The following is a 27431-nucleotide window of genomic DNA, read 5'->3' as shown; positions in this document are numbered from 1 at the left end:
ATTGAAATGATGACTATTTAAAAACAGGACATCATTAAAATATTTGAAAGTAAAATTAAAGAACTTTTCTAGAAGACTTTTAGTTTTTTTGTCTTTGAGCAGTTTCTATATAAAACTTCTGCATCTTATGAGTATAAAACAAGTCTGTCAGGAGTGGTGCTCATTTAGTACTGATCGGAATATCGACTGTCTGCTGAAATATAAATACACCAACCTGAACAAATATTTTATTGATAAAAAAGTCCAGTATGTTGATGATGTCGTCTTCGGTTATGTTTCATAAACAAACGAGAGGCGAAAGATACCAAAGAAATATTCAGGAAGATAAGTCGAAAACGAACTGACAATGTCATGGCAAGAAAAAAAAAAAAAACAGTATACAAAACGCAACATAAAAAACTAAAGACGTAGCGACTTCAACCTATAAAAAAACGGGGTGAACTCAGGTGATCAGGAAGGGTAAGCAGATGTGGCAACCGTCGTGTTGCTCCTGACAGTACGTATACAAACCCAATAGATTATTCGGTACGTCACATTCAAGTTTTGGTAACAATAAAAAAAAATCTAAAATAGCACATCACTAGTTTCGCTGGATTTCTTTATTCTCTAAATCATGTTTTTGTGAATTGAAACGATCTAGTCGTTATAGTATTCACATGTCGATGACATATTCATAGACAATAAACGAACATTCTTGATATGACTACATACAAAAATTAAAGTATACAAAAATAAGGACATGTGGTATTATTGCCAATGAGACAACTATTCACAACAATTCATATGATCATATGATAGAGAAATATATATCAATTATAGGTCACCGTGCGATCTTCAACAATAAGAAAAACCCATACCGTATAGTCAGCTATAAAGAATCATGAAAATCGTAAACAAATTCAAACAAGAAAATTACGGCCTAATTTATAACTATACATAAAGGCAACAGTAGTATACCACTGTTCGAAACTCATAAATCGATAGAGATAAAAACAAATCCGGGTTACAAACTAAAACTGAGGGAAACGCATCAAATATAAGAGAACAACGACACAACAAAAACACAACATTAAAATGTATACTCACACAGAAACGAACTATAATATAACAATAGCCATTTTCCTGACGTGGTACAGGACATTTTAAGAAAAAAATGGTGGGTTGAACCTGGTTTTGTGACATGCCAAACCTCCCGCTTTTATGGCAACGCCAAACACAACACCAACACGACAACATTACACGACAGGACCACAATACAAATAAATGGGAGAACATATAGGACAAGAAACACACGAATAATAGCTGAAAAAAGGTACTAGGCTTAAAATTCAATACGCCAGACGTGCGTGTCGTCCACAATTTACTAAAAACTCATATGAGCATTTGATAATGTTTATGCAAATTATTGTTTGGATCCAATCAAATTAAGCTTAAGGTTATCAAGAACACTGTGATTGCTGTCTTCGGCATCCAAATATTCTTCCTGATATTCTTGACATACAGGCATCCATGTAGTACTTGGTTTTAAAGATGCCTTGATTTTCTGCAAAGAAGATACATTAAAATAAAAGACACGCTTTGTTTACAGTTTGTTCCCTTTATCTGAGTAAGTTGTAGTGTGGAAACTCATAGTTATCTGGTTACCCAAATCACGGTGTGAGAAATACTACATTGAATAAAATCCATGTTTTCTAAAGATATTTGTCCAACTCTCACAAACAAGATTTGAAGAGCACCAGCATATGGTATATATTTCTCCCTGTTGATACAATATTCTAGGGCTTACATTTCCTATAATTTTTCCATAATATATTAATGACATTAGCAATAATCGTCACATCCGGTCGTGTACTATTGTACTATAAAACATTGTGGACTTTAATTGATTTGAACAACACTGTCTCACTTCCAAATGTAAAACCAAAACAAAACACATGTAACATTGTATTTACTAACACTTTAACTAACAAACCTTACTTAACATTAGCTACGGTGATCAAAATGTAAATCAACAAATCGAGTCTAGGAATTAGAGTGTAACCTTTGTGGGTTGGTATATGTCGGTGAAACGAAAAGAAGGCTTAATAAGTTACACTATTGTTTCAAGTAGGGTAAAGGTTGACGTCTATTAAAACGTTTAAACCCGCTTTATTTGTTTTCACCTGTCATATGTCAGGAACCTGATGTTCAGTGGTTGTCGTTTGTTGATGTGGTTCATAAGTGTTTCTCGTTTCTCGTTTTTTATATAGATTAGACTGTTGGTTTTCCTGTTTGAATGGTTTTACACTAGTAATTTTTTGGGCCATTATAGCTTGCTGTTCGGTGTGAGCCAAGGCTCCGTGTTGAAGCTTTGACCTATAATGGTTTACTTTTACAAATTGTGACTTGGATGGAAAGTTGTCTCATTGGCACCCATACCACATCTTCTTATATCTAATTAATAAGCATAGATCAGATAGTAGCCACAATGTACATGACATTGTTTATCAACAGTTTAATCAGTCTTATCATTAAATCCTACATCGTCATGATACATCACTTACACTCCATGATGTCTCTATGACCTTGTGCTATTTTTATAGAAGCAGCTGTGTATTCATTACAAAGCGTTATTCATTACCCCTTCCAAAAATATATGTCCTTTACAATTTATGCATGGAAACTACTGTGAGAAATCCCTATTTAAACCAAAAAAAATATATAGCTATCATCTCGGATATTGCCAGTCACAAACTCTCCAGACCGGTTCGCATTGGAAAAAAGAAAACAGCGAAAAGATCATTTCCGATACATTCCTTTGCTAACAAAGGTTTCGATGCCATGAACTTAACCAATATCCTACATCATAAATCATTTCAATCTAAAATACCTCAATACTTTAAAGATCAAGACTGTTCGTATCCTCTCTTATACCAATACCAAACCAATTGCAACTAAAATTGTCAATTATAAACACATGTTGCCGGTTCTTTATATAAACGACTTGAAGTCGTAACCTCTTGACTGCAACTGTGCTAGTTCCAAATTTATATACTGTGGATTTATTATTATTCTTGAGGTACTAATATTTCGTGAATTTCTTGTGTATACGTGAACCACGAATCTAAATGTTCAAAAAAGTACAGATTTTGTTTAGGCTTGTATGTAGACGTTGGCAAAACCACGAAGTCAAATATCAACGAAATAACAATTATTCCTCAATTCACGAACATTGGTACCCACGAAAATATATGAATCCGCAGAATAAATCGACGGGCCACGTGATTACCGGAGACCTAAACATTGGCATTAACAATTCTCTGCGAAACATTTTATGTTATTCAAAAGTCAGAAATATAGTGAGTCTAAATCCATCAATTGTTTACACAATCATGCCACATTTTCTTTATTTTATTTTATAAAGGTACTCTGATTTGAACACATTTTATGCTAAAGCTATCAGTATAAAAATGCTTTATGTCTTGATGGAAAACGTATTTTGTGTAGAAGACGCGTTTTTCAACAAACAATCGGCATTCCCAAGAGAACCAATTGTTCCACTTGCCAATTGTTTACTTTATTCGTATGAGACAGCCTTCATACAGGAGCATTTTCTCTTAACTTCACGATCCGCTATATAGATGATGTCCTCTCACCACATTATTTAAATTGCGGTGACTATGTTGAACGCCTCTTTCCCATCAAACTTGAAATAAAGGATTACACAATAACAGTTACGGCATTTGCCTCATATCTTGACTTACATATATAACTTAAAAATGAGGACGTTTGAGAATACACTTTACGACAAAATTGATGATTTCAGGTTTCAAAATTGTTAACTTTTCATCCATATGTAGCAACAACATTCCAGCAGCGCTTGCATGTGGAGTATATATCTCACAGTTGAAACGATATTCCAGAGCTTGTATTTCTTATCATGATTTCCTCAATAGAATACTGTTTACAATGGAGCTATAAAACTAAATGGTGAAGTTGAAGTCATTCCTTTGAATGTTTTACGAACGCAAGCACGAGTTGGTTGACCGTTATGGAATATCTGTCTCACAGATGACGACAGATATGATCCAATTGTCATTACTACACTCCCGTCCTATTTTCCTCGAATGAGACATAACCAAATTAGACTGATCACCATATTTATACTAACATGATCAAGACGACGGTTGCCACATGTAGAGCAGGATCTGATAACCTTTCCAGAACACCTGACATCACTCCTAGTTTTGATCAAAAGGGGTTCGTGTTGCGTTTGCTTTTGTTTTAAGTGTTGTTCTTTGTGGTCTTTAAATTTCAATGTCGGTAATAATTGTGTCTATTCTATACTATGAAATGTATTTTAAGGTCATGGAACAGTAAATGGAATATGTCACAGATTTTGTTAGAATTGTGTTCTTTTAACTATAACTGAAAATCGAAAATAATGCATTAATCTTTGTGTTTTGAAATATTATCGATTTAATTCTCTCAAATATCTGTATAGAAAGCACATAGAATTGGCGAAAAACGTTCATAAATTTGTCTTTAAATCATAAGTTCTATAATTTCAAATTCATTGATTTTTCTTACCCATAATGAGATGTTTGATGTTTTAAGGAGCTTATCAAATTCATTAATATCATTAATTATACTTATGTGGTATGTTATATGTTGTTGATAAATTTCCGTTTTAATGATATAAAATTAACCTCATTAGTTGATATTTTTGGCGGAAGTACATGTGATACATCCTCATTCTTTCAATATCCAAGCTGTGGGATGGTCGTGCTCCACGTGTTGCCGGCAAAGTAATTATATTCTTTAACTTTTACTTACATTTGCCTTGGTGGCAATATAGCCTTGATGGCTTTAAGACCTTGGTGGTCATTTATATATGCCTTGGTGGCAATAGACCTAGGTGGTCATTTTTATAATTTTTTACATTTGTCTTGGTGGCAACATTAAATAGAAAATACTAGCCTTGGTGGCTTTAAGACCTTGGTGGTCATTTATATTCGCCTTGGGGGCTTCTTAATAGACCTAGGTGGTCATTTTTTACCTTGGTGGTGAAATGTTTTGGGAGTTAGACCTTGCCATGGGTAGATATTATTAACCCAGGTGGTCAGATATTTGGTATGCTGTGCGTCGAGTAAACGGCGGTCAAAGAGCTATCGCGTTAAAATATTTTATGTATAATTGGACTTTGTTAAAATATTTTATGTATAATAAGACTTTGTTAGAAAAGAATAGTAAGATTGAGAAAGTGAAAGCATTTAGTGTGAAATTACATGTCACTTGGTATTAGTTTTGTTGGCTGGAGTGATGTGTATTGAATTATAAGGTGTCTTCGTCGAGGTCCGCGTTCAGCGGTCTGTTTGAATGTACATAGAATATGAATAGAATGTTTATGTTTTCAGATCATGGGTGTTACTGACAAGCTGATGTATGAAGGAGAAGCAATATGACATTGCACGATAATTCATGTCAATGAGTTCGATCAACCTTAAAGGACAGGATTTTTCTGATCAGAATCTGGTGAGTAAAAATTCCATGTTTAAGCAATGATTTGATTTCAGAAAATATAATAATATAAAAAAGAAATGGTGTAAATATAGACATAACACTAAATTATGTTTTTCTTTTTTGAAGAGAAAGGCAGAAGATGCCAGTATGGCACGATACTTGAGTTAAAAAAAAAACTGTGATGGAACAGCTTTATGTTTAACTGAACGTATTTAAAAGTAATTCTAAAAATTTGTCCCTAATTTTGAGATGTTTATTATAGGATTTGTATATAATTTCCTTGATGTGTTGAAAGATGTCACAAAAATCTGTTTGACTTGGAAGATTAATTGTTGCAATATTTTTGTTTTGTTTTATTTACTAAACATAATGTTGAATGATTTTGTATACCAATGTATACTAAAATTTTATGTATGGTGAAATTTTTTAATTTAAATTTCTTTTTCTACAGTTCGAGGGACACTGATTCCCTAGTGGTTTTCCACGTGGGTTGTAGAGAGATTTTTCCTTTTTGAAGAGTGACTAATGCTGTACAAGTACAAATAAACAAGTTGTTATTGGTTAATATATTTTCAGCAGAGTTGAGAAGAATCAAATGGAAATACAATTGTCAATGTTCCTGATTGGGAAGTAAAGAGTGAGTTTGATCCAACAACAGTAAAATAAGCGACAAGCCAGCATAGTTGACACTTGGAGGTGAAGTCCCTTTTCTTACAACAAGCTTTCATCATGCTGAAGATGTGATTCAAATAATGTTCATTTTGATATGAGTTCATTGCATTAGCGGGACTTTATAAGTTTGTATGTGGTCGAATTCATGAGAACTTATTGAATTGTGAAACTATTTATAAAGAACTGTGTACACGTATCTTGAAATTGTTAGTAGCATTGTAAAGAAATAAAAGAATAATATTTAATAAAAGTGTTGAAGACATTTTTGTTTTGAGTTTTGGGAATACTATTCCTTAAGAGAAAGCCTTGCTAATGGTGTTATTTGAGATTGGCATGCAAATATGCTGTATGGACAACAGAGTTTTCTATGCCCATAACTAAACATGAACTGGATGCAAGATTATATCAATCACTGAGGATATGGGTAAATCATATGGTCACCGACTTCTTTTTTGGTCTAGTCTTTCATTTTTGCTTATGTGCTTTGTCTATACAGTGTCTTTATGCCTTTTAATTGATTTTTCTTTTTTAACATATTTTTTTTGTTTTTATAGGGATTAAGATTATAACACAATGTTGACTGCTGTACCCTTATGTTTGACATGTTTACGTATTATGTCTGTTTTTGCTCCCACACACTTTGGTCAATATAATGCAATTCTATGCGACTGTTATACAAGTGATAGGTTTAGCTAGCTATAAAACCAGGTTTAATCCACCATTTTCCTACATAAGGAAATGCCTATACCAAGTCAAGAATATGACAGTTGTTTTCCGTACGTTTAATGTGTTTGATTTTGATTTTGCAATTTGAAAGGGACTTTCCATTTCGAATTTTCCTTGGTATTTTTGTTATTTTATTTTAACCAATTTGTTACCTATTTTGTAGTGAAAAACGTAAATATTCGGCGTTTTATGGCCTAAAACGCGATCACGTTACGATTATTTCGACGTTTTGTGGTTTGTTTTTTCACCTTTAACACCACTTTGAATGATGTATACCATTAGAACGAAGTCGGTGACCCTACTTTTTGTTTTACTTCATTACAACGGAAATTTCTGTATCAACAACATAGTTTTTAAAGAAAAATCTAGGGATTTGAAATTAGAGATTTGATGATTTAAAGACAAATTTAAGAAGTTTTTCGCCTGTTTTATGTGCTTTCTATACAAAAGTTCACCTATTTTGAAAGAAATCAACCAGTAATCTGTCAGATAATAAAAGAGATAAATGCTTATTTTTTTTCGATTGATACATGTAGTTATAGTTCATCGAGCCAAAACGGTATGCAAAATTTAACCAAAATCTGCAACAAAGCCCATTTACTGTAACTCGACCTTAATTGCAGTATTGATAAACCTCACCTCTTTCAATGACTGACCCTCAGCATTCTTTACTGCTATAAAAGCAAATACGAATATCGGTAATATTGGTATCACAGATATAATGGTTCCGAATGCTACAGCAAATTCTGGGTAAGTATAGGATCCGTATGTTGGAGGTCTATAAGCTATGAAACTAGATACAATTAATCCCTGTAAAGATAGCATTTGGTATCAGTAGAAAGTGTATTAACACAGTACAATTAGTAATAATAACGTTCTAACATGTACCTTTATAATTGGCAATTTGTGATTCTTCCTGTATGAAATATTCCACACAGAATGTATACGGAATAAAGTAGGAATATTGCATTGAATTCCTACCAGAAAAGAGTGATATTCTAGTCAGACAGTAGTAGGAATCCACACGGAAAATAGCCGAAAAATTTAAATTAGCAGGAATTTCTTAGTAGGAATATTGTATATTCCTACCAGGAATATTTAAATTAGCAGGAATAATTTGGCGGGAAAATAAAATTCCTACTAGAAAACCTGGTAGGAATTTTTCAAAATTCCACATAGAAAAAAATATTTTCTAGTAGGAATCTAAAAATATACAAAATGTAAGTGTATATTCACAAATACACAACTGGGTCAATCATTTAAGTTTGAATCTAAACAACAAAGAACAAAGGAAATGCATGGAATATATTCATTTAAAAAAAGTTGACTTTTGAAATTTATGAGGAAGCTGTGATAAATAAATGTATCCCAGCTAGAAATTGTGTTATATAAGTAGATAGGCAAAAATGTTGATTAGATGAATTTTAAAAGAGTAAAGAACAAATAATGAGTAAAATTATGCACTATTGTTGAATTAACTGATTACTAAATATATTGGCAAACAGATAAAAAATTTCATCTAAAAGTATAAAAATTACCTTCAATCTACATGAGCCATATTTTCTTATATTTCAATAATGTAGTTGTTTGACCCTTGCAGCATTGTGTTCCAACACAACTTTTCATTCTTTTATCCTCAAACTTTTGAATTTGTGAACTGGAACTTGGTTGCATTAATAACACAGCAAAATGTGTGCCATCAGCAAACAGGAATCCAGTTTAAGAAACTAAAAAGATTCCATGTAGAAAGATTTTCTAGCAGGAATAAATTAATTCTGGTAGGAATCTAGTAGTAGGAAAATGAATAAGATTTTCTATCCAAATTTCCACTTCATATTTTCAAAACAGAATAAAATCCATACAGACTTTTAAAATTCCAGCTAGATGGTAGGATTTTGCCAGTGAGAGAATAAAAAATCCAGTCAGAATTTTTTTCATTTTCCCTGTCCGCCTACTTTCTATATAGAATCTTTGATTCTAGGTAGATTCCTACTACATTCCTACAAGTGTCTAGGTGGAATCCTACTACCTATTTCGTACGGGTTACAGAAAATAGGGAGTTCAAACAATACCAAAAGGATATTTCGGAACTGAAAATTCGATATTCAAAAAGTTCAGATGGATCATTAGAATTTCGAAACTCGGAATTCTATATTTAAGTTTGAAATTAGACACGAGATTAAAAGCAATATCAAAGTATATATTCAATATTTAATATTCGAAACTAAATATCCTGCTTACTTATGAAAGCGCGATAGCCAATGAAATGTCTTTTTAACAAATAACTCCACAAAGTGCTTTCGGTTGCCATACTGAATTTTGAATGCATTTCGTAAATGATATCTTTAATGATTCTATTTGACTATCGGTTAGCCGCCTTTCAGTTCGATATATTAAACAACCAATATACGCTGTCGTTGAAATAGAAAATGTGTTACATTTTTTCACAGTAAAAGGGAATGATGTTTTAAGTCCAACGGTCGTAAAAAATGTATCCATGATCTAATTAATAAAAATCAAGAATAAATTTTGAACTTACAAGGAGTATTATCGGTGTAATAAATCCGATGCATATTCGAAAAAAAGCGGGAACTTTTCTACCAATCATTAGATAGACATCGTGTGAAAATCTTTCTGCACCTAGGGAAGAGTAAAGTTCAATAAATAAAGACACACATAATCTTACAAACCTATATATTCACAAAGTAATGAAAAATCTATACATCTAGGCGTAATTGACATAATCAAGGAGTCCAATGAAGGGATTTCAACGTGTACTTGAGTGCGAATTTCATGCTCGTATACTCAAATAAATCATAATTTTACCCAATGTGATGATGAATTAACATGTATTTGTGGCACTATAACACCAACAACCATGTATGTAAAAGAGAAAAATCCTGATCAGTGCCCGTCGTAATCATCTGCAAAACGGCCATCAATCACACGTGTCTTTTAATGATTATATCGTAATAGATTGATCTAATGTTATCGACAAAATTAACGTCTTCAAATAATCAGTATTAAATTTCTTTTGATGAGCCACATGCGACATCAAATTAGACTTATTCTCGGGCTCCGACGATGTCAATAAAGTGATTGACAGTTTACGGATCGTTAACTTGTGTAATAGATTGGATTGTACATGTATCGATTATTTTTTGTATTGCTCACGGTAATTTCTTAAAGAAAATAAACGAGACAATACAATAACACCAATTTTACAATTAAACTACAAATAGGATCCGCGTATGCGAGAACTTGCGAGTATTTGAACCGAGAACCGAGAACCGAAAACCCAAGTAATGATTCCACAAAGAAATTGCAATTCCGAGTCCAATGACATTACAAAAAAGGAATTGAACAATCCGGATTATATATACTATACATGTTATTTATTAACTTTACAATGCGCAGAAAGTACACCGATATGAATATCAACACGGTGAACTGTATGACACCAAACACGCATTAGTATAACATAAATAATCGATATATAGCAAGGCAGCTGGAAAACAGGATAAAAAACCTATTCTTTTAAATTTCATTTTACCGTAAATCCATCCGAAAATAATACACTCTATGAATCCAAATATTGGTAATGAAAATGCTGCAACATACCAGTCAACAAGTTGAAATATGTATATACCTCCCTAAAATAAATTACGTAAGTAAATATATTTTTGTATGATGAACCATAGGAGTGCGATGAAAGCGCTAACAGTAACAATATTCGATTAACAATGTGATGTTTTGTGTTTCTTATTCTTAAATTATATTTTCTGTACCAAGGACTTTTTATTTTATCAAAATATATATTTACTTATAATACACAATGTAAATATTTTGTAATTGCGTGAGAGTTTGTTGAATTATATATCTTTTGGAAATTTATGACAGTATTTGTAAGATTTTTTGCTAGATGTAATTTATAAATTAGTAGATATTACCTCCCAGCTGTGTCCTACAATGTACTTATCTAGCGTGATCAACATCTAGCTTTATCGGCAACAGTAGTTAACCAATGTTAAAATCTCATAAATCGATAAAGAAGAAATATCGACATGACCCAAGTTAAAAACACAAAAACGAGGAATCGCATGAACTCCAAAGAGTGCGATACCAGGTGCGTCGACAGGATAAGCGTTTGCTGCTATTCATGCATCACCCTCCATCACACTCAATCAAAATATCACAATCGGGAAGAGAACACAATTGGTAAAATTAAAGTTTGGAGATTATTCGGGTATCTAAAGAACTTAGACTGCACAGTTTATCGCTAGTTAGTTCAACATGTATATATTGTTTCGGTCAACCAATTCGTGGTGACCGTACAAATCATTTAGTGACGATTTCAACCTTTCTTCCTTAGAACTCTGTTGGAGCAGTTTTTGTGCAAGGAGTATGCATCTGCTAACGAAGTCCGTGTAGTAACTACATGCACGAGTGTTATGCATAAATGAGATAGGCATACGGCATACAATGGATCAGGGGCCTCGGTGGCCGAGTGGTCTAAGTAGTCGAACTACTGTATCACTAGCCAGTCAACACTAAGTTTGTGAGTTCGAATCCCGCACGGGGCAGGTGCACTGGACTCCAATCTTAATTGACTAGGATTGTCAGTTTTCCTACCGAAGGTCGGTAGTTCTCTCCGGGCACTCCGGCTTACTCCACCAATAAAAACTGACCGCCACGAAATAGCACAATAGTGTTGAAAGTGGCGTTAAACACCAATCAATCAATCAATCAATCAATACAATGGAGCAGATGGCATGTAACTGCTGAGAAATAGGAAGTTGACTATTGAAAAGTTGAAATCATCATGTTTGTCATAGATTCCAGTTTAAAGTCATCTCTCTGTATCTATATTGAGAAAAAGATCAAGATAAGAAGCATACCTTTACGCCTAATTAAAAGACAACTGAAATATTTTGAAATGTTGGTTATTGAGTGACAGGAGATCAGCAATGTAGCGGAAAATGGAAAAATAGAATTTTGCAATGTGCTTGCAGTGAGGTGATAGTTTTTGCACCAAGTTGACGGCATCTGTGACTATAGATGCAAAACAGAAATTAAATCGCTGTCCCTTTCCTCCTCATCAAATGATACACCATGTCCTTTCATTTCATTTGGTTACGATAAGTCAGAGTTAAGAACTATTTGTTATATATTTTGAATCTATTGTCTATTTGATAGAAATGTTTTGATCGAACAATTTAAAACAAAATCAACAACATAATCTACTCGTTCTTGTTTCGCTATTTTAAAATAAAATAAAACATTGTTTAGTCTTTATTGCGTCTGTTGTACTTTGTCCTTTTGAAAACAACCACTTTGCATATTATGAGTATGTTAACACAAAACATTAATTAGATAAATATGCCATTGTTTTTACATAATAGTTTGTGTGATGTATAAAATGAGTCAGAGCGTCAAGACACACACCACCTCGTTTTAGATACAACCTGGTTACGGGCCTGATTCATCCATCTTTAATCAAAATAATTCAATCTCTTGTATAAATCTATTTAGTGTCACACAACCCTTTAATCTGCTTAAATGAATTATGAACGCATGAGTGAAAAAGAGGCAAAAGATACCAGGGACATTCAAAATTCATTGTAGAAGAAGAACGAAAAGGCCATTACATAACACAAGGGACGACGAAAAGACAAGAAATGTCCACAAAAAAATAAATAGAAAACTAAAGAAAGATACATGAACCCCTACAAAAAAGGGATGATCTCATGTTCTCCCGTTATGTAGATCACGATAAATACAAATTTGATGATAAGTATCATTCGATGATATCACAAACAAGGAAAAGAAGATGGGATTACGGTTACGAAAATCGGAACTTATCCGGTGTTATATGTAACTCCGATATTTTATAACGATAAAAAAAACTTGTGATGGTGTCTGTAAAACGTTCAAATGGATGAATTCGACTTAACCACTTATAATCATTGGTTCAATAACTTTCTTAAGCTAGTAAACAGCAACCCTGTATCAAAAAAGCTAGAAACGCCAGCCATTCAATATAGTATCAACTCGGAATTGTATACTACATACGCGGGAGCTACTGGAATGTTTCTACATAAAAATGAAAAGTTCACAATTTGGAAAATAAAATCATCCATTTCGTAGTAAAGTTTTGTTCTCAACCTACCCTCAGTCAAGATATGAGGCAGAGTAACCTGTATCTGTATCCATATTGAAGTTCTATGGGAAAGATTCTTTCAGCATACTCACCACACTTTGAACTATTTATTGAGAGGACATTACCTATATAGCAGAAAAGGAAACAGTAGTATACCGCTGTTCAATAGTCATAAATCGATTTAACTGAAACAAATCCCAGTCACAAACCAAAACCGAGGGAAACACATCAACTACAAGAGGAAAACAACGGAACAACATAAACACTGAACTGCTACAAAAACAAACGCCAACATACATAGAAACGGACTATTTGATAAAATCTGCCATATTCCTGACTTGGTACAGGACATTTTAAGATAAAATGGTGGGTTGAACCTGGTTTTATGGCTAGCCAAACGTGAAGTTAAAGGATAATGATAGCTTACAAATATGTCAATACAAAATAAACCAATTCGATGATGTCAGTTTTAGAAAATATTTTGTTTGAAATCTTTCCATGTATTCAAATAAATACATACAGATACAATTACATTACAGGTTAAACATCTGACATATTTACAAGGTAACATTACAGGTAAAACATCTGACATATTTACAAGGTAACATTACAGGTTAAACATCTGACATATTTACAAGGTAACATTACAGGTTAAACATCTGACATATTTACAAGGTAATATTACAGGTTAAACATCTGACATATTTACAAGGTAACATTACAGGTTAAACATCTAACATATTTACAAGGTAAAGAACATGTTTAAGGTCAACCTAGAAACTTTCATATGAATTCAATAAACACATAACTAAATAATTGGAATAGGATGTCAAAATTAAGATGGTGATCGACAATAAATGGGAAACAGATGCACAGTCTTATTTTCCTTGTTTTTTTTTTATAAAGTGTCAAAATGAAAATTAAAAAGATATCCTAGAAAAGGTTTCCAGAAACCAAATTAAAAAGTCCAAAAACCAGATACCTTGAATCCTATTGATATGAAAGCTCATTCGACGGTTTTACTTGGATTCGTAAGCTTTCAATGTTATCAAACATTTTATTAGTGGTTTTATTTCACGAGATTACACGAGGGTAGTGCTTCCTGAAATACGGAAATTCTAATGAGTAATTTTGAGATTTAAACAACAGGAATTTAACGTTATATTCTTGTCTCTAATTATAAATAAGAAGATGTGGTATGAGTGCCAATGAGACAACTATCCATCCAAGTCACTATGGGTAAAAAGTAAACAATTATAGGTCAAAGTACGGCCTTCAACACGGAGCCTTGGCACCGAAAATGCAGCGGATTTGAACGTTTTAACAGGCGCCAACCTTCACCCTAACCTGAAATAGTGGTATAACATTACAACATAAAAAGACACACAATAAAATATCAATTGAAATGGCTTAACTCGATCAAAAAGACAATATAAAAAACAAGTAAATATACACTGAACGAATAAGTTTGATCTATGACACAATATAAATTTATACGATGCCAAATATTTTTTAAATTTTAGAACATGTTAAAACATAAATGAGATAACTTACGGGGTCACATCCAATTTTATATATTATACTTTTTATATTAGTACTATATGTTCACACTTACTTGCGTACAGAAAATAATTCCAAGAAGAAAACTAAATACACAAAAGGCTATTGTAAATAAGACTCGGCGTCGTCGTAACGATTTGAAGCTGTCGGTAAATACAACCACAATAGATTCACACACAGCAAACTATAAAATAGTACAATTTTGTTTGAAATATTTGCATCTTAGTCTTGATGCATAGTATTTTTAAGGTGAATAACCTATAGACATTTACTTAAATGCAATAAGCAAAGAAATGATACACTGGGAAAAAAAGATGCACGGACTGTTTCTTGTGACAGGAATTGCTAACATGGCATTACTGGTATTTTTTATTTAATTATGCAGTCTATGTAATAAACATGAAGTGTCTTCACTGAATGACTCAAGGATATATGCTATTATGATTTATAGAAAGGACAATTGTGTTCAGATCGTATATCACCAAGTGTGGCAAAAGTGTTTGTAAGAGCATTTTTTTAAATCTTGTTGTTAACGATTTGAGAACGTCAAAAATCTAGTGTAATGTTGGTTATACTCCCATACTTTCTACTATTCTTAAACACATTTTCCTCGAACAACTGTGCTTCCATTTCCTCGTTTTCTTTAGCTATAAGCTATTTCAAGCATGAATGAACAGTAATGTGGGAGTTAGATGTATGTTAACTGCTGGTTGAATTGTTATCCTCACTATGATTTTATATTATGAAAAAAAGAGAAATTCCGCCGTGTATTTTGTATGTTTTCCTTTAAAGGAAACTATGACTACCAAAACGATTTACTGCAAGTAATTACACTGAAAAAAAGGTCAATGGCGTTTGCTTTCCCCATTTATATTTACGCTAATCATTGCAAGAAAAATGAATCTTTTACATACGAATCGATTATTTTAAACATCTTTAGTTATACATATTTTATACACACACATATAAATGCAAATAGCAATCTCAAAAAATTAATATGAATAAATATTTTAATTCGAATAGTTTTAATTTTATAATTATTAATCGATTTAAACTGTCTTTTTCATCAATATTTTTTGTACACTGCGTATTATGAATGAATCACAAGCAAACACTACAATTGCAACGTGTTATATTCCGTTCCAGCACGGTGTATTAGTAACATTATTTAAAAAAAAAATCTCTCTTTAAAACGACATGTGTAGGATTATTATTAACTGTTTTAGAATTTTGAACAAAATTAGCAGTTTGAAAACAAATATAAAGAGACGTTAACTTATAAATTAACTCACTTGACTATCAAGACCTACAGTTAACAACATCACAAAAAATAAACACGACCACACATTCTTTCCTGGTAGATTAGCAAGGGCTTCTGGGTAAGCAATAAAACCTAAACCCGGACCTGTAATGCAGAACAAATATAAATATTTATAATATGGGATAATTATAATTGAAGGGTACTTTCTGCTATTATTTCTACTCTAAGATTGATAACGAGGACTCTCTGTTTTCAGTTAAAGTTTGCTGTGTACGTGTAGGAAGTTTTATTTCATTTTCCTTGGTCAAACGTCTATTTTGCTTTTCAAAGGCTATTTTGCCTTTTTCTCCTTGTTGATGTCGGGTGTGTGGATATTGAACACGTCCATTATTACATTTACATAATGCTTCTATAAAGTATTAAAAATTATTGTATAACACAATTCTCTCTCTTTCAATCATATCATGTACAAGACATGAAAAAGGTATTTTCTTTTTTTTTTTAAATACTTCTCAATTCGCCTCTTTTTCAAGCTGCTAATTTCCAAACATAATTTGAAATGAAAAGTACAATCTTAATACATGCATTACATAGTTATTACCAGATTTTACTATTTGACCTATGGGTAAGGACAACTTTGCTGCCATAAATCCAAGAACTGTGAAAATAACCAGCCCAGAATAAATACTTGTGCCCTCGCCTATAAATGTTAACATGATTGAATCTCTGAAAATAAAAAAAAATATGAAAATGAATACTTCAGATACTGTTTTTATGAAATTTTCAGTGATAAACTTAGGAAATATTTTGAAATTAGAGAACTATCTCGATAGTCCACAGCTCTAATTCTTTGTTGACTTGGCGATCCTTTTTGGTCAAAGATTGCATCAAGCTGAAGAGTTACAAACATTATGGCATCGACGATCACTTTTGAAAAGTAACATAAAGCTAATATGATTAGGAATATTGTCATTCAAATCTTCCTCGTGGGGCTGAATTGACTCAACGGTAAAAGTGATTACAGAAAGGTTGATTGTGATTCACGTTGTTTGGTAATTTATGGGGTAAACATAAAAGCGCCAAGTAAGAGTTTGAAGCTATGCTCACTTGTTTCTATTGTTTCTCTCTTCATGAATTAGTTCTAACATACAAAAACAAATACCATAAAACCAAACAAAAGAAAACAACACGCGACACTCAGAATAAACTGAATTTCTAAGAATTTTCTAAATATACTGCCGAAATTTAACCAAATGAACTTACTTTAAATAAATCAAATATAAACGGTTATAACTGTCCTTTCCTAGATTTAGATATTTCAGTTTTACACGGGAAACTCTACACTGATATTTACGACAAAAAGGACGATTTTTCGTTCCCTATTGTTAATTTTCCTTTTTTGGACGGTGATGTCCCTTTGGCACCATCTTACGGTGTCTATATTTCACAACTCGTTCTCTATGCCCGTGTCTGTTGTGACGTTTTGGATTTCAATGAACGTAATCTATGTATTACTGATAAATTATTTTGTATTAGGGAATTTGTTACTACAAATTACTTAAAACCTTTACTAATTTCTCCATAGATATAAAGATTTGGTTTTGAAGTTTGGTTGTATCTGTAGAAAACTTATTTCAAACGGGATAGCACATCCTAACTTTTATGGTGATGTTGTTTACCGAGCCCGGACATTTAGAAACGATCCGGGTAAACTTATCGATCCTTTAAATAAACTTATTCTAAGGTGTTACCAATTCAACACTGTAATTAGGTCTTTGAATATTGTTTTTATTGGTATAAATACTGATTTTGTTATCAGTAAATTAAAATCAAACTGAATATTATTTTTATATACATATGCACATTCATTGATCTACAATCTGTCGATACCTGTATCTTGGCATTACACAAGGTCATGTATTTTCTCTGACTTTTAATGACGTCTTCACGCTAAATCCATTGGCTGTTGGATGTGTACTGATTGATATATAAGTCTTAGATGCATGAATTTTTTATTAGTTTTTATTGGCTTTGAACTAGCTGCCAGTAACTGCGAGTACTCTCTGATCTTCACTTAGTGTCTTTTTGTTGTGGGGATGTATAAGTACCCTGCCACGTCCACTTTGTGTTTTTGTTACTTGTTTTTTTGTTGTTGCTTTGTATCGATCTGATGAGTTAAGCTCTTTTTAACTGATTAGTATAGTTTCTTTATATGTTGTACTGTTACACCACTCTCCCAGGTTAGGGGGAGGGTTTGGTGCCCGCTAACATGTTTAACCCCGCAACATTCAGTATGTGCCCGTCCCAAGTCAGGAGCCTGTAATTCAGTGGCTGTCGTTTTTTGCTGTATATCATATTTGTTGTTCAATCATAATTTTGTACATAAATCAGGCCGTTATTTTTCTCGTTTGAATTGTTTTACATTTGTCATTTCGGGGCCATTTATAGCTGACTATGCGGTATAGGTTTGTTGAATTGTTGAAGGCCGTACGGTGACCTATAGTTGTTAATTTCTGTGTCATTTAGTCTCTTGTGGAGAATTGTCTCATTGACAATTATACCACCTCTTCTTATTTTTATGCCCCACCTAGGGGCATTATGTTTTTCGGTCTGTGCGTCCGTTCGTTCGTCCGTCCGTCCGTTTGTCCGTTCTTTCGTCCGTCTGTCCTGCTTCAGGTTAAAGTTTTTGGTTAAAGTTTTTGGTCAAGGTAGTTTTTGATGAAGTTGAACTCCAATCAACTTGAAACTTAGTACACATGTTCCCTATGATATGATCTTTCTAATTTTAATGCCAAATTAGAGTTTTGAACCCAATTTCACGGTCCACTGAACAAAGAATATGATAGTGCCCGCTTCAGGTTAAAGTTTTTGGTCAAGGTAGTTTTTGATGAAGTTGAAGTTCTATTAACTTGAAACTTAGTATACATGTTCCCTATGATATGACCTTTCTAATTATAATGCAAAATTAGAGTTTGGACCCCAATTTCACGGTCCACTGAACATAGAAAATTATAGTGCGAGTGGGGCATCCTTGTACTATGGACACATTCTTGTTATATTATGTTTCTTCTTTAACTTTAGCATGATTGGAAGGGGTTGGGTTAAGATTATAAACACTAGTTTAATATGAATAAAAGTAAATGTGGGGTATAAATCCTTAAGGCAGCAAACACTCGACGAAAATTACAAAGCGACATCTAGGGGGCAACATACAGTCTTCCGCAATAAGTTTATGTTGATACAATAAATCCAGCTCTAAATCGTCCCGAGTCTTATAAAGATAGAGTTAAACAAAAACGGTCAAAGATCTACCATCAACTACAAATTCTATAGATAACAAAATGCAAAAAATAAGACATGATACAACCAATGACGACGAACTTTAGGTGGGACAGGCAAAATTATCTATCGCTGGATTAAATTAACCCGTCACATATACCTGTGCCTTTCAGGGAATATTCGAAAATACACAAAGAAAACTTAAAACATGAAACGCAAATCCCACTTAAGAATAGGGAGTGAGCTCAGTATCTGCGAAAAGGTAAGCAGTCTGTCACTCACGAAACATAAAGATTGAAAAGTTAGATTTCGATAATACATCATAAACGAAGAAAGGAGTGCTGGGAAATGTACTAAGTCAAATGTACAGTGTCTGTCTTCGTTCCTGATACATATATTCCAAAACGACCAACACGTGATATTGATGTCTGGCAAAACATTCCAAAATATTACTTCAATTTAGTCGAGAAAACTCATGGGTTCAGCAGTTCCCTAGTAAACAGCAATCCTCTATAAAAAGCCAAGATATCAAATATCGTACGAAGCAGGAAATATATACTCAATATAAAGATACTGTTGAAATTTAACTTCATAAAATGCAAAAAAAAAGAAGATCTCAAGAGGCAATCATAAACAAACCGGAAGGTCGAAGAAAAACTATACCATAACCAACAATTAAGACAAACAAGAGTAAACAAACATTAAAATGTCAATAATCTTGATGATGTCTGTTTCATACAACTATATGCTATTGTCTTCCTGAAACACATTTGATATATTGAATCGAGTTGTGTTTTTTTTCTGCATACAAATTGATGATAATGACGAACCTTTAGTAGTCTTTGTTAATTTAACGTCTAGACTCGGGGTGAATAAGATATGAATGCAATGTATACCTGTCTAGTTTGAAATCAGTATGATATTTTGTTGTTGGGGTGCTGTCTCAATACGTATGCTCTCCAACTGTATGATGCTTTATATTTAAATGTGCCTCATCATTTAATGACATGTTATTTGATTGCAGTCACCAGCGGACCTTATAGAGATTTACGGCTTCTCGGTACCGACTGTTTACACCAACGTTTACAGGTAAAATGAAGGGGATCGTCTCAAAATAAAAAAAGTTCGAAGCAATTAGCATTTCAAGGTATAAGTTGCAAATAACTGTTAAGCAAGATTTTACACAATGATTTATTTAATTCAATAAAGATTGTTGTCTGTTCACAAGTCCTGCACAAGCCTCCACAATATATCTGAGCTTTTGTCTTGTGTGCCTCCATAAAGGTTTTCTATTGATATAAAAGTAAAGAGATGAGGTATGATTGCCAATGAGACAACTATCCATCAGAGTTAAAATGAAATGGTAGTAAGCAATTATAGGCTACCGTACGGCCTTCAATAATGTGAAACCCCATACTGTATAGTCTGATATAACAACCCCCGATAGGAAAAATGTGAAACAGTTCAAACGAGAAAACTAACGGCCTAAGTTATAACAAGACAATTTACGAAAAATAGATATGACAGACATGAATCAACGACAACCACTGTACTGCAAGCTCTTGACTTTGGACAGGCATATACAGAATGTGGCGGAGTTGAACATGTTTGTAAACGCCCAACCCTTACCTAACCTGGGACTGTGGTGTAACAGCACAACATAAGAATAAACTGTAAAAAAACAGTTGCGCTTGGATTAACTCAAAAGACGTATGCATGGCATGGTAGTGACGATGACTGGGAAAATACAGTTCTCGCGGCTCACCTTGTGGCCTATGATATTCTATTCCACCGACGGAAGCAGGGTTATAAGTCTAAATATCGCGTTTTCCACTCCGTTCGTTCCAAGCAGGTCACTGCAAAAACGACTCCAAAGCTCTTTGCGATATTGGTGTACATGTTTTAATTTCTGCTTGAATTGTGGAAACGCTAACGTTGAAAATCAACGAGAGAACATGATATGATGGATACGAATGAAACTATATTATATACAAAATAACCTGATTTTTCTGAATTAATTTGTAGGGTCTCCTAGTATCTTGTGAAAATGAGTCCTTGACAATCTGCAGATTATCTAGCATGTTTCAGGGGTTTCGCCGGTTGCAACATATGTGTCTGTTAGATATATTTTGCTACCGTCATTTACTCAATATATATAAGAAAATAGTGGAATTTGTAAAGCTTTATGATGGACAGATTGAGATTAAAGAATGCATTTAATATAAAAAATAATATATAACGTAAAATGTCTGATCTTACAAAGTATTTGAACCCAAAATGGTATATAGAAATGCTCTTTGTCCACTATAAAAACTATTTCTGACAGCCCTATCCAATTTTAGAAATGGCAATCGCAGCCTTTGAGCGGTCGACTTCGCGTCAAAAACTACTAAATGTAGGTTCGAAATTAGATAGTAGAAATGATCCTGGGATTATCATCTACCAAAACTGCGACTGATTATTCCGACAAATTTTGAAATATATCCACCATGGCCTGTGATTGGTTGACAGATTTTTGTTAAACACTAGATTACTTGATAGATATTTCCCTGGGTTGCCGTATTTCCAAATTGTGTTCGATGGCCCATGAAGGTTGTCTGAATGGCCCCCTCATACTCTAATTGGTGTGCTCAGATTTTTAGGTAATTTTTGTCAGCACGGATTATCTGTTCCCGCTTAATATCACTTAAACACTCTCTAGATTTTCAGATTACACCCTGAATTATTTTCGCTTGAAAAAATAAGTTTAGAAATTTCAGATGGAAGAGTTTCCCCTAAAACTGAAAAATATGGAAACTTCCCGTAACAATGACGAAATGTATACTTGTATTTAAAACTAGAACATCGTGTTTCTTATACATTAAGTATTACTTTTTTTTGCCTTATTGTGATAAAATATCCACCCTTTAAATACCTGTGTTGAATGCAAACGAGTTGGAAATATTGATATAGCATATATGTATAGGATGTAGTTGAATATGACAAACACAGATGCGTATGACATGCAAAGTACTTGCTTCATGAACTACCATATTGAACCGTATAAATGTCAATGATAAACATATCTTCCATAAATTGCAAACAATTCAATGTTTTGTTTCCTATTCAACGTAAGTGGTACATAAACCCATGCATGTGACACTGATAAATTTTTGTAACATACCGTAAGATATTGTTATCAAATCTGTTAAAACTGGCCATTGAAATGATCGGTCCCCATCCTGGTCCGAGAGAGTAAAATACCTGCAGTGCAGCTTCTATCCACACCTTTAATAATATATGACAATGTGAATAAAAGGAAAGGTGGCTCACATCAATCACACATCAACCTAAAATGAAGGGCAATAAAGTAAACTACCGTTGACCGACTCGTATTTAAAAATGTTTCTCAAATCGTTTTAGCGGACATCAGTTTGATTGTTGAAGGCAAATGACACAATAATAAGCTAGTTTATAACATGAAATTCTTGTAATTGCTTTTACATCAAATAGTATTATAGTACTTTACTCAGGATTTTTTTTTGTCGTAGAGTATTATTCTTATTACTCTTAAACTATAAAATAATGAAACTTGCTTGTAACTTCAGCAGGTGCGAAAAATCTGGTCGTAGATACATTATTACTCCGTCAACAGATCCGTCCAGGGTGAGTCCTCTTATCAGAATGATCGTCAAAATAACATATGGTAGAAGAGCTGTCACATACACCACCTGTTAAGTAAAGTAAACTATAAACACCGTTCTCTTTCTTGAAACAGAATTTCTCTAAGGGGCTTGGTGGAGTAAAAACAATTAACTCATTAAATGTTTATTTTGTTTAAACAAATTGTATTCTTATGTTTCACATTGAATATTGCATATCAAAATATAATAAGAATAAGAATAAGAAGCCACACAGAAAATTGCTTCAGTATCAATAACACTTTGAATCAAAAATCACATAGAAGCAAAATCACTTTATGTCAATACGTACATGCATACACAACAAATTTCCTGTTTTTTTGTTGATAAAAAAATATTGAATATATTGGATACCTAAATTACATAAGCGTCCTTACAAACAACGTTATATTACAGGGTCTTCCAAGTGATCCACAAAAAAACTTCTTTCTAAATTATTAACATCATTTTTATCAGCAATCAAAGCTTGGCATTAAAATTTTGTGAAACTACCTATTCTAAGAATGGCGTGAATTAGATGTAGATACTCAAAAATTCCAAAAACCTGTTAGAGTATATACAATCTAAGTCTCTTTCATCTTTCAATAGTATAAAAACATTTGATTTTTCTACCCTTTATGCAATCATTCCCCATTCCAAGCTTAAAGACAAATTGAATGGAATGGTCCTGCTTTGTTTCATAAGAACAATGCCCAACGAATATACAAGTATCTTGTCTTAGGGAGGGATACGTCGTACTTCGTAAAACATCACTCCGATTCAAACAAAATTCTCTAGATAAAGGCAACTGTAGTATACCGGTGTTCAAAAGTCATAAATCGATTGAGAGAAAACAAATCCGGGTTACAAACTAAAACGGAGGGAAACACATCAACTATAAGAGGAAAACAAAGGAACAACAGGAACACTGAAGTGCAACAAAAACAAACGCCAACATACATCGAAACGAACTATTTGATAACAACTGCCATATTCCTGACTTGGTACAGGACATTTTAAGAAAACATGGTGGGGTGAACCTGGTTTTATGGCTAGCCAAACCTCCCGCTTATATGACAATGTTAAAAAAATATCGCTAAAATGACAACACTACGTGACAGAAATACAGCACAAACATGCGCAAGAACACTTATCACAGAGAAACGCACAAACAAATAATATAATAGTCGACACAACATGCAAACCGCAGAACAACAACGAACATCTTCCATCAACGACAGACACCACAGGACATCACAAACAGTGACGCACTTACGTAACGAACATGCAATCTCGAACTTTATACAATTATTTTCACAATACCAGTCCAAACAATTTGCATGACAATGATGATATTGAAAGGCTATTTTATAATTATTTGGACTACAAACGATAAGATAAAATACCATATCCAACCGAAACAATAACAGAAACAATAAAAAATAAATACATGAATGTTGGATGTACAAAATACCGAGACACGTCGTATAGCAATGCAAATTCACACTCGGTATAACAGTCATATTCGGGAATATGTCACGTTCGGTACTTAGCTGACAGACGACATAGATGTTAAACCACAATCTAAGACGTGGTAAAAATGTCAGTAGTTAGTTTAAACACAGACACATCGTATAGATCAACCAATTCGTGATGGTGTCCATAAAATTTACGGAGTGTCATTTTTAATCTTTCCTCCTCATAACTCTGTTGGAGCAGTTTCTGCGTAAGGAGCACACTCCTGTATATGAAGTCAGTACAGTGTGAACATGCACGAGCATAACGTATCAATTGAGATATGTAAACACCATACGACGGAGCAGAGGGTATGTTACTGCTGAGAAATGGGAAATTGATAATTGGGAAGTTGAAATAATCCCGTTTGTCATAGATTTTAGTGTGAAGTCGTCCATCTGTGTCAATATTGAGGAAAAGATCAAGGTATGAAGCAGTCCTTCTTGTATCAGTAGTATCCTTAATTTCAAGTTCACTGGGATATATGAGATGCAAGTACTGACTGCAATATGGGTTTTTAGTGATAGGACATCATCAATATATCTGAAAGTAAAATTAAAGAATTTTGCAAGGTGCTTTTTCTTTTTGTCTTTTAGAAGGTTCTGAATGAATTCTGCTTCATACGAGTACAAAAACAAGTCTAAAACTGACATTATCAAGATGCCTGATTTCTTGATTGGCAATACTTTGTATATTTGTAACGTTTGGAGGATGTGTTTTTCAACAAACAATCGACATTCTCACTGGATCCAACTGTGCTCCTCTTCTTGCCGACTTGTTCATTTATTCACATGAGGCTGACTCCATACATGAGCTTCTTAGAAAGAATGAAAAGAAGCTAGCATTATCTTTTAACTTCACTTTCCGCTATATAGATGATGTCCTCTCACTAGATAATTCAAGGTTTGGTGACTATCCTAACGAACTTGCTATAAAGGATGCAACAGATACAGTTAAGTTTGCCTCATATCTTGACCTACATCTAGAAATTGACAATGAGGGTCGGTTGAGAACAAAACTTGACGATAAAAAGATATGATTTCAGCTTCCAAATTGTGAACTTTACATGTCTATGTATCAACATTCCAACATCACCTGCATATGGAGTCTATATCTCTGGATTTGGTGTTTCGAGCACAAATGTTGTACTCCGAATACTAAGTAAAGTTATTTGACAGAAAGCCCCGGTTTTTGGTGGTGTTTGTGTTGCCTAATTTTATAGTTTTCCATGTTGTGTTTTGTGTACTTGTCTTTTGGTGTTTTTTATGGTTTTTTTTTGCCATGGAGTTGTCAGTTTATTTTCGACTTATGACTTTCAATGTCCATTTGGTATCTTTCGCCTCTCTTTTGTAGTAATTAATGGAACGTTTCGTTTTACAAAATTCAAAATCTATAAAGGAAATGAAAACTGTGTATTACAAAGCGAATTAATGTGAATTTTTTGCAAAGTAGAAGTTTATATTGGTATCCTGTTACCCATTAAAGTGGAAGAAGTATCACACATTCAAACCTTCGTATGTCTAGATGACAAAATTAGATAGACATGCATGTGTAACGTTATTATCAATACTATTGAAAAATAAGGGAATACTAAAAACATAAAAGTACACTAATCATGCAGAAATGCTTGGTGTGAAATGAAGCATATCTTCAAAACTTTTGGTTGCGAGTGTACCATACGAAGGTTATGCAAGAAACAAGCATTGTGCACACTGAAATACTATCAAACATTTTTTATTAACTACCACTGAACTGGTACCTTGCTGGTGGACTTTCAGGCCCCTTGGGGACCATCCGCCCAGTAGTCAGCCAATGCTTCGATACATTTAATATTCAAAAGATACATCATGTGTGTAAATTCAATTTAAAAAAAAAATTATAAAATTTTGCTTAAGCGAAGGATGCAACCCCTTTGTGTATAATTGAATTTTTAGGTTTGAGCTGTCCAACTTAGTATTGGTTTGATTCCGAGCGCTTCTCATGAAATATATCCCACAACACGGGAATCGTGTCATACGTTGTTTTATACATATGTATTGATAGTAGAAATTTGCGGAAACTGTCATACACCTACGATTAGGATTACAATTACACTTACAGGTAGCATTTAAATCTTGGGTCGTTTCAAAGTGTAAATATAAACCCTCGGTTCAAAACAACGACTAACTCCTATGATGTTTTTCTATAGTTGAACAAAGAGATTTCAAAAAAACATGGGTAAAAAATGTCATCTTGGCAGCTTGAGGTTGAATCAGGACCACTCGGACCAAAAGCAAATCGGATTAAGACAACTCGGGCCAATTTAAAGACAACTCGGACCACTTTTAAAGACAGCTCGGACCAGTTTGAAAGACAACTCGGACCAGTTTGAAACACTTGTCAGACCAGTGGCTCTTCGTGATTTTTATGTTTAATATGATTTTTGTTTGCTTTTGTCTAGATTTTTTTCTTTTTAGTTTCCCCTAACTGACCATCTTAGCTTGCTGTGACAACTTGTCAGTTTGATGCATTTCAATAAGTTCTGTTACTATAAATTGTTTTATGACGGCCTAACGAGAACAATAGAACTAGAAAAATAAAACAACAAATATCTTTCAATGCAATGAAAATATAAAGCAGAGATATATTCGTCTTTAAATATACGAGCCCGTGTTGTAATATTATCCTTATTTGTCAGAGGTCTCAATTATTTAGACGTTGCCGTTATAATTGGAAAACATATACCATGATTAGCCAAAATCAGTCAATTTTTTTTTATCGTCATGGAGAAATGAACTCAATGTTTCTTTGTGGAGTTTTTGTGGACTTACGTTTGTAATCTCGTCGTTTTTCTTTTAACCATGGTGGAGACTTTTTTTCTTCGACTTACGGGTTCTAAATGCCCCTTTGCATTGTTTCCTCGTTTAAAAATATATAAGTCACTCAAGTTGCATTAAACATATACATGCATTATATTTTGAATTAAATCAAGCATTTCAAAGTATAGACCCCTAAGAATTTCGTTTATATATTCTTAAAGCACTCAAGTTGTCTTTTAAAGTACTCAGATGTCTGTGAACCTAATTTTAGATTTTATGCAAGTCATACAATTTTTTAA

General features: G+C 33.3%; 1 protein-coding gene across 1 annotated transcript in view; it reads right to left on the bottom strand.

Annotated features, from left to right (window-relative positions):
- Window positions 1-1347: 1347 nt before the first annotated feature.
- LOC127704693 (sodium- and chloride-dependent glycine transporter 1-like) overlaps window positions 1348-27431 on the bottom strand; it is a 49011-nt gene continuing 22927 nt past the window's right edge. Inside the window, exons 6-14 of the mRNA XM_052208829.1 lie at window positions 22736-22870; window positions 22324-22427; window positions 16483-16607; window positions 15913-16025; window positions 14676-14804; window positions 10454-10553; window positions 9440-9540; window positions 7540-7710; window positions 1348-1543 (exon numbers count right to left, since the gene is read on the bottom strand). Of these exons, the coding sequence (XP_052064789.1) occupies window positions 1403-1543; window positions 7540-7710; window positions 9440-9540; window positions 10454-10553; window positions 14676-14804; window positions 15913-16025; window positions 16483-16607; window positions 22324-22427; window positions 22736-22870 (1119 nt within the window). The 3' untranslated portion in view covers window positions 1348-1402. The remainder of the gene's footprint in view (window positions 1544-7539; window positions 7711-9439; window positions 9541-10453; window positions 10554-14675; window positions 14805-15912; window positions 16026-16482; window positions 16608-22323; window positions 22428-22735; window positions 22871-27431) is intronic.

The sequence above is a fragment of the Mytilus californianus genome, unplaced genomic scaffold (assembly GCF_021869535.1).
Source record: "Mytilus californianus isolate M0D057914Y unplaced genomic scaffold, xbMytCali1.0.p SCAF_6, whole genome shotgun sequence".
In the NCBI taxonomy this organism is placed as follows: domain Eukaryota; kingdom Metazoa; phylum Mollusca; class Bivalvia; order Mytilida; family Mytilidae; genus Mytilus; species Mytilus californianus.
Note: the sequence above shows the minus strand (reverse complement) of the source record. Positions and strands in the feature narration are given on the sequence as shown.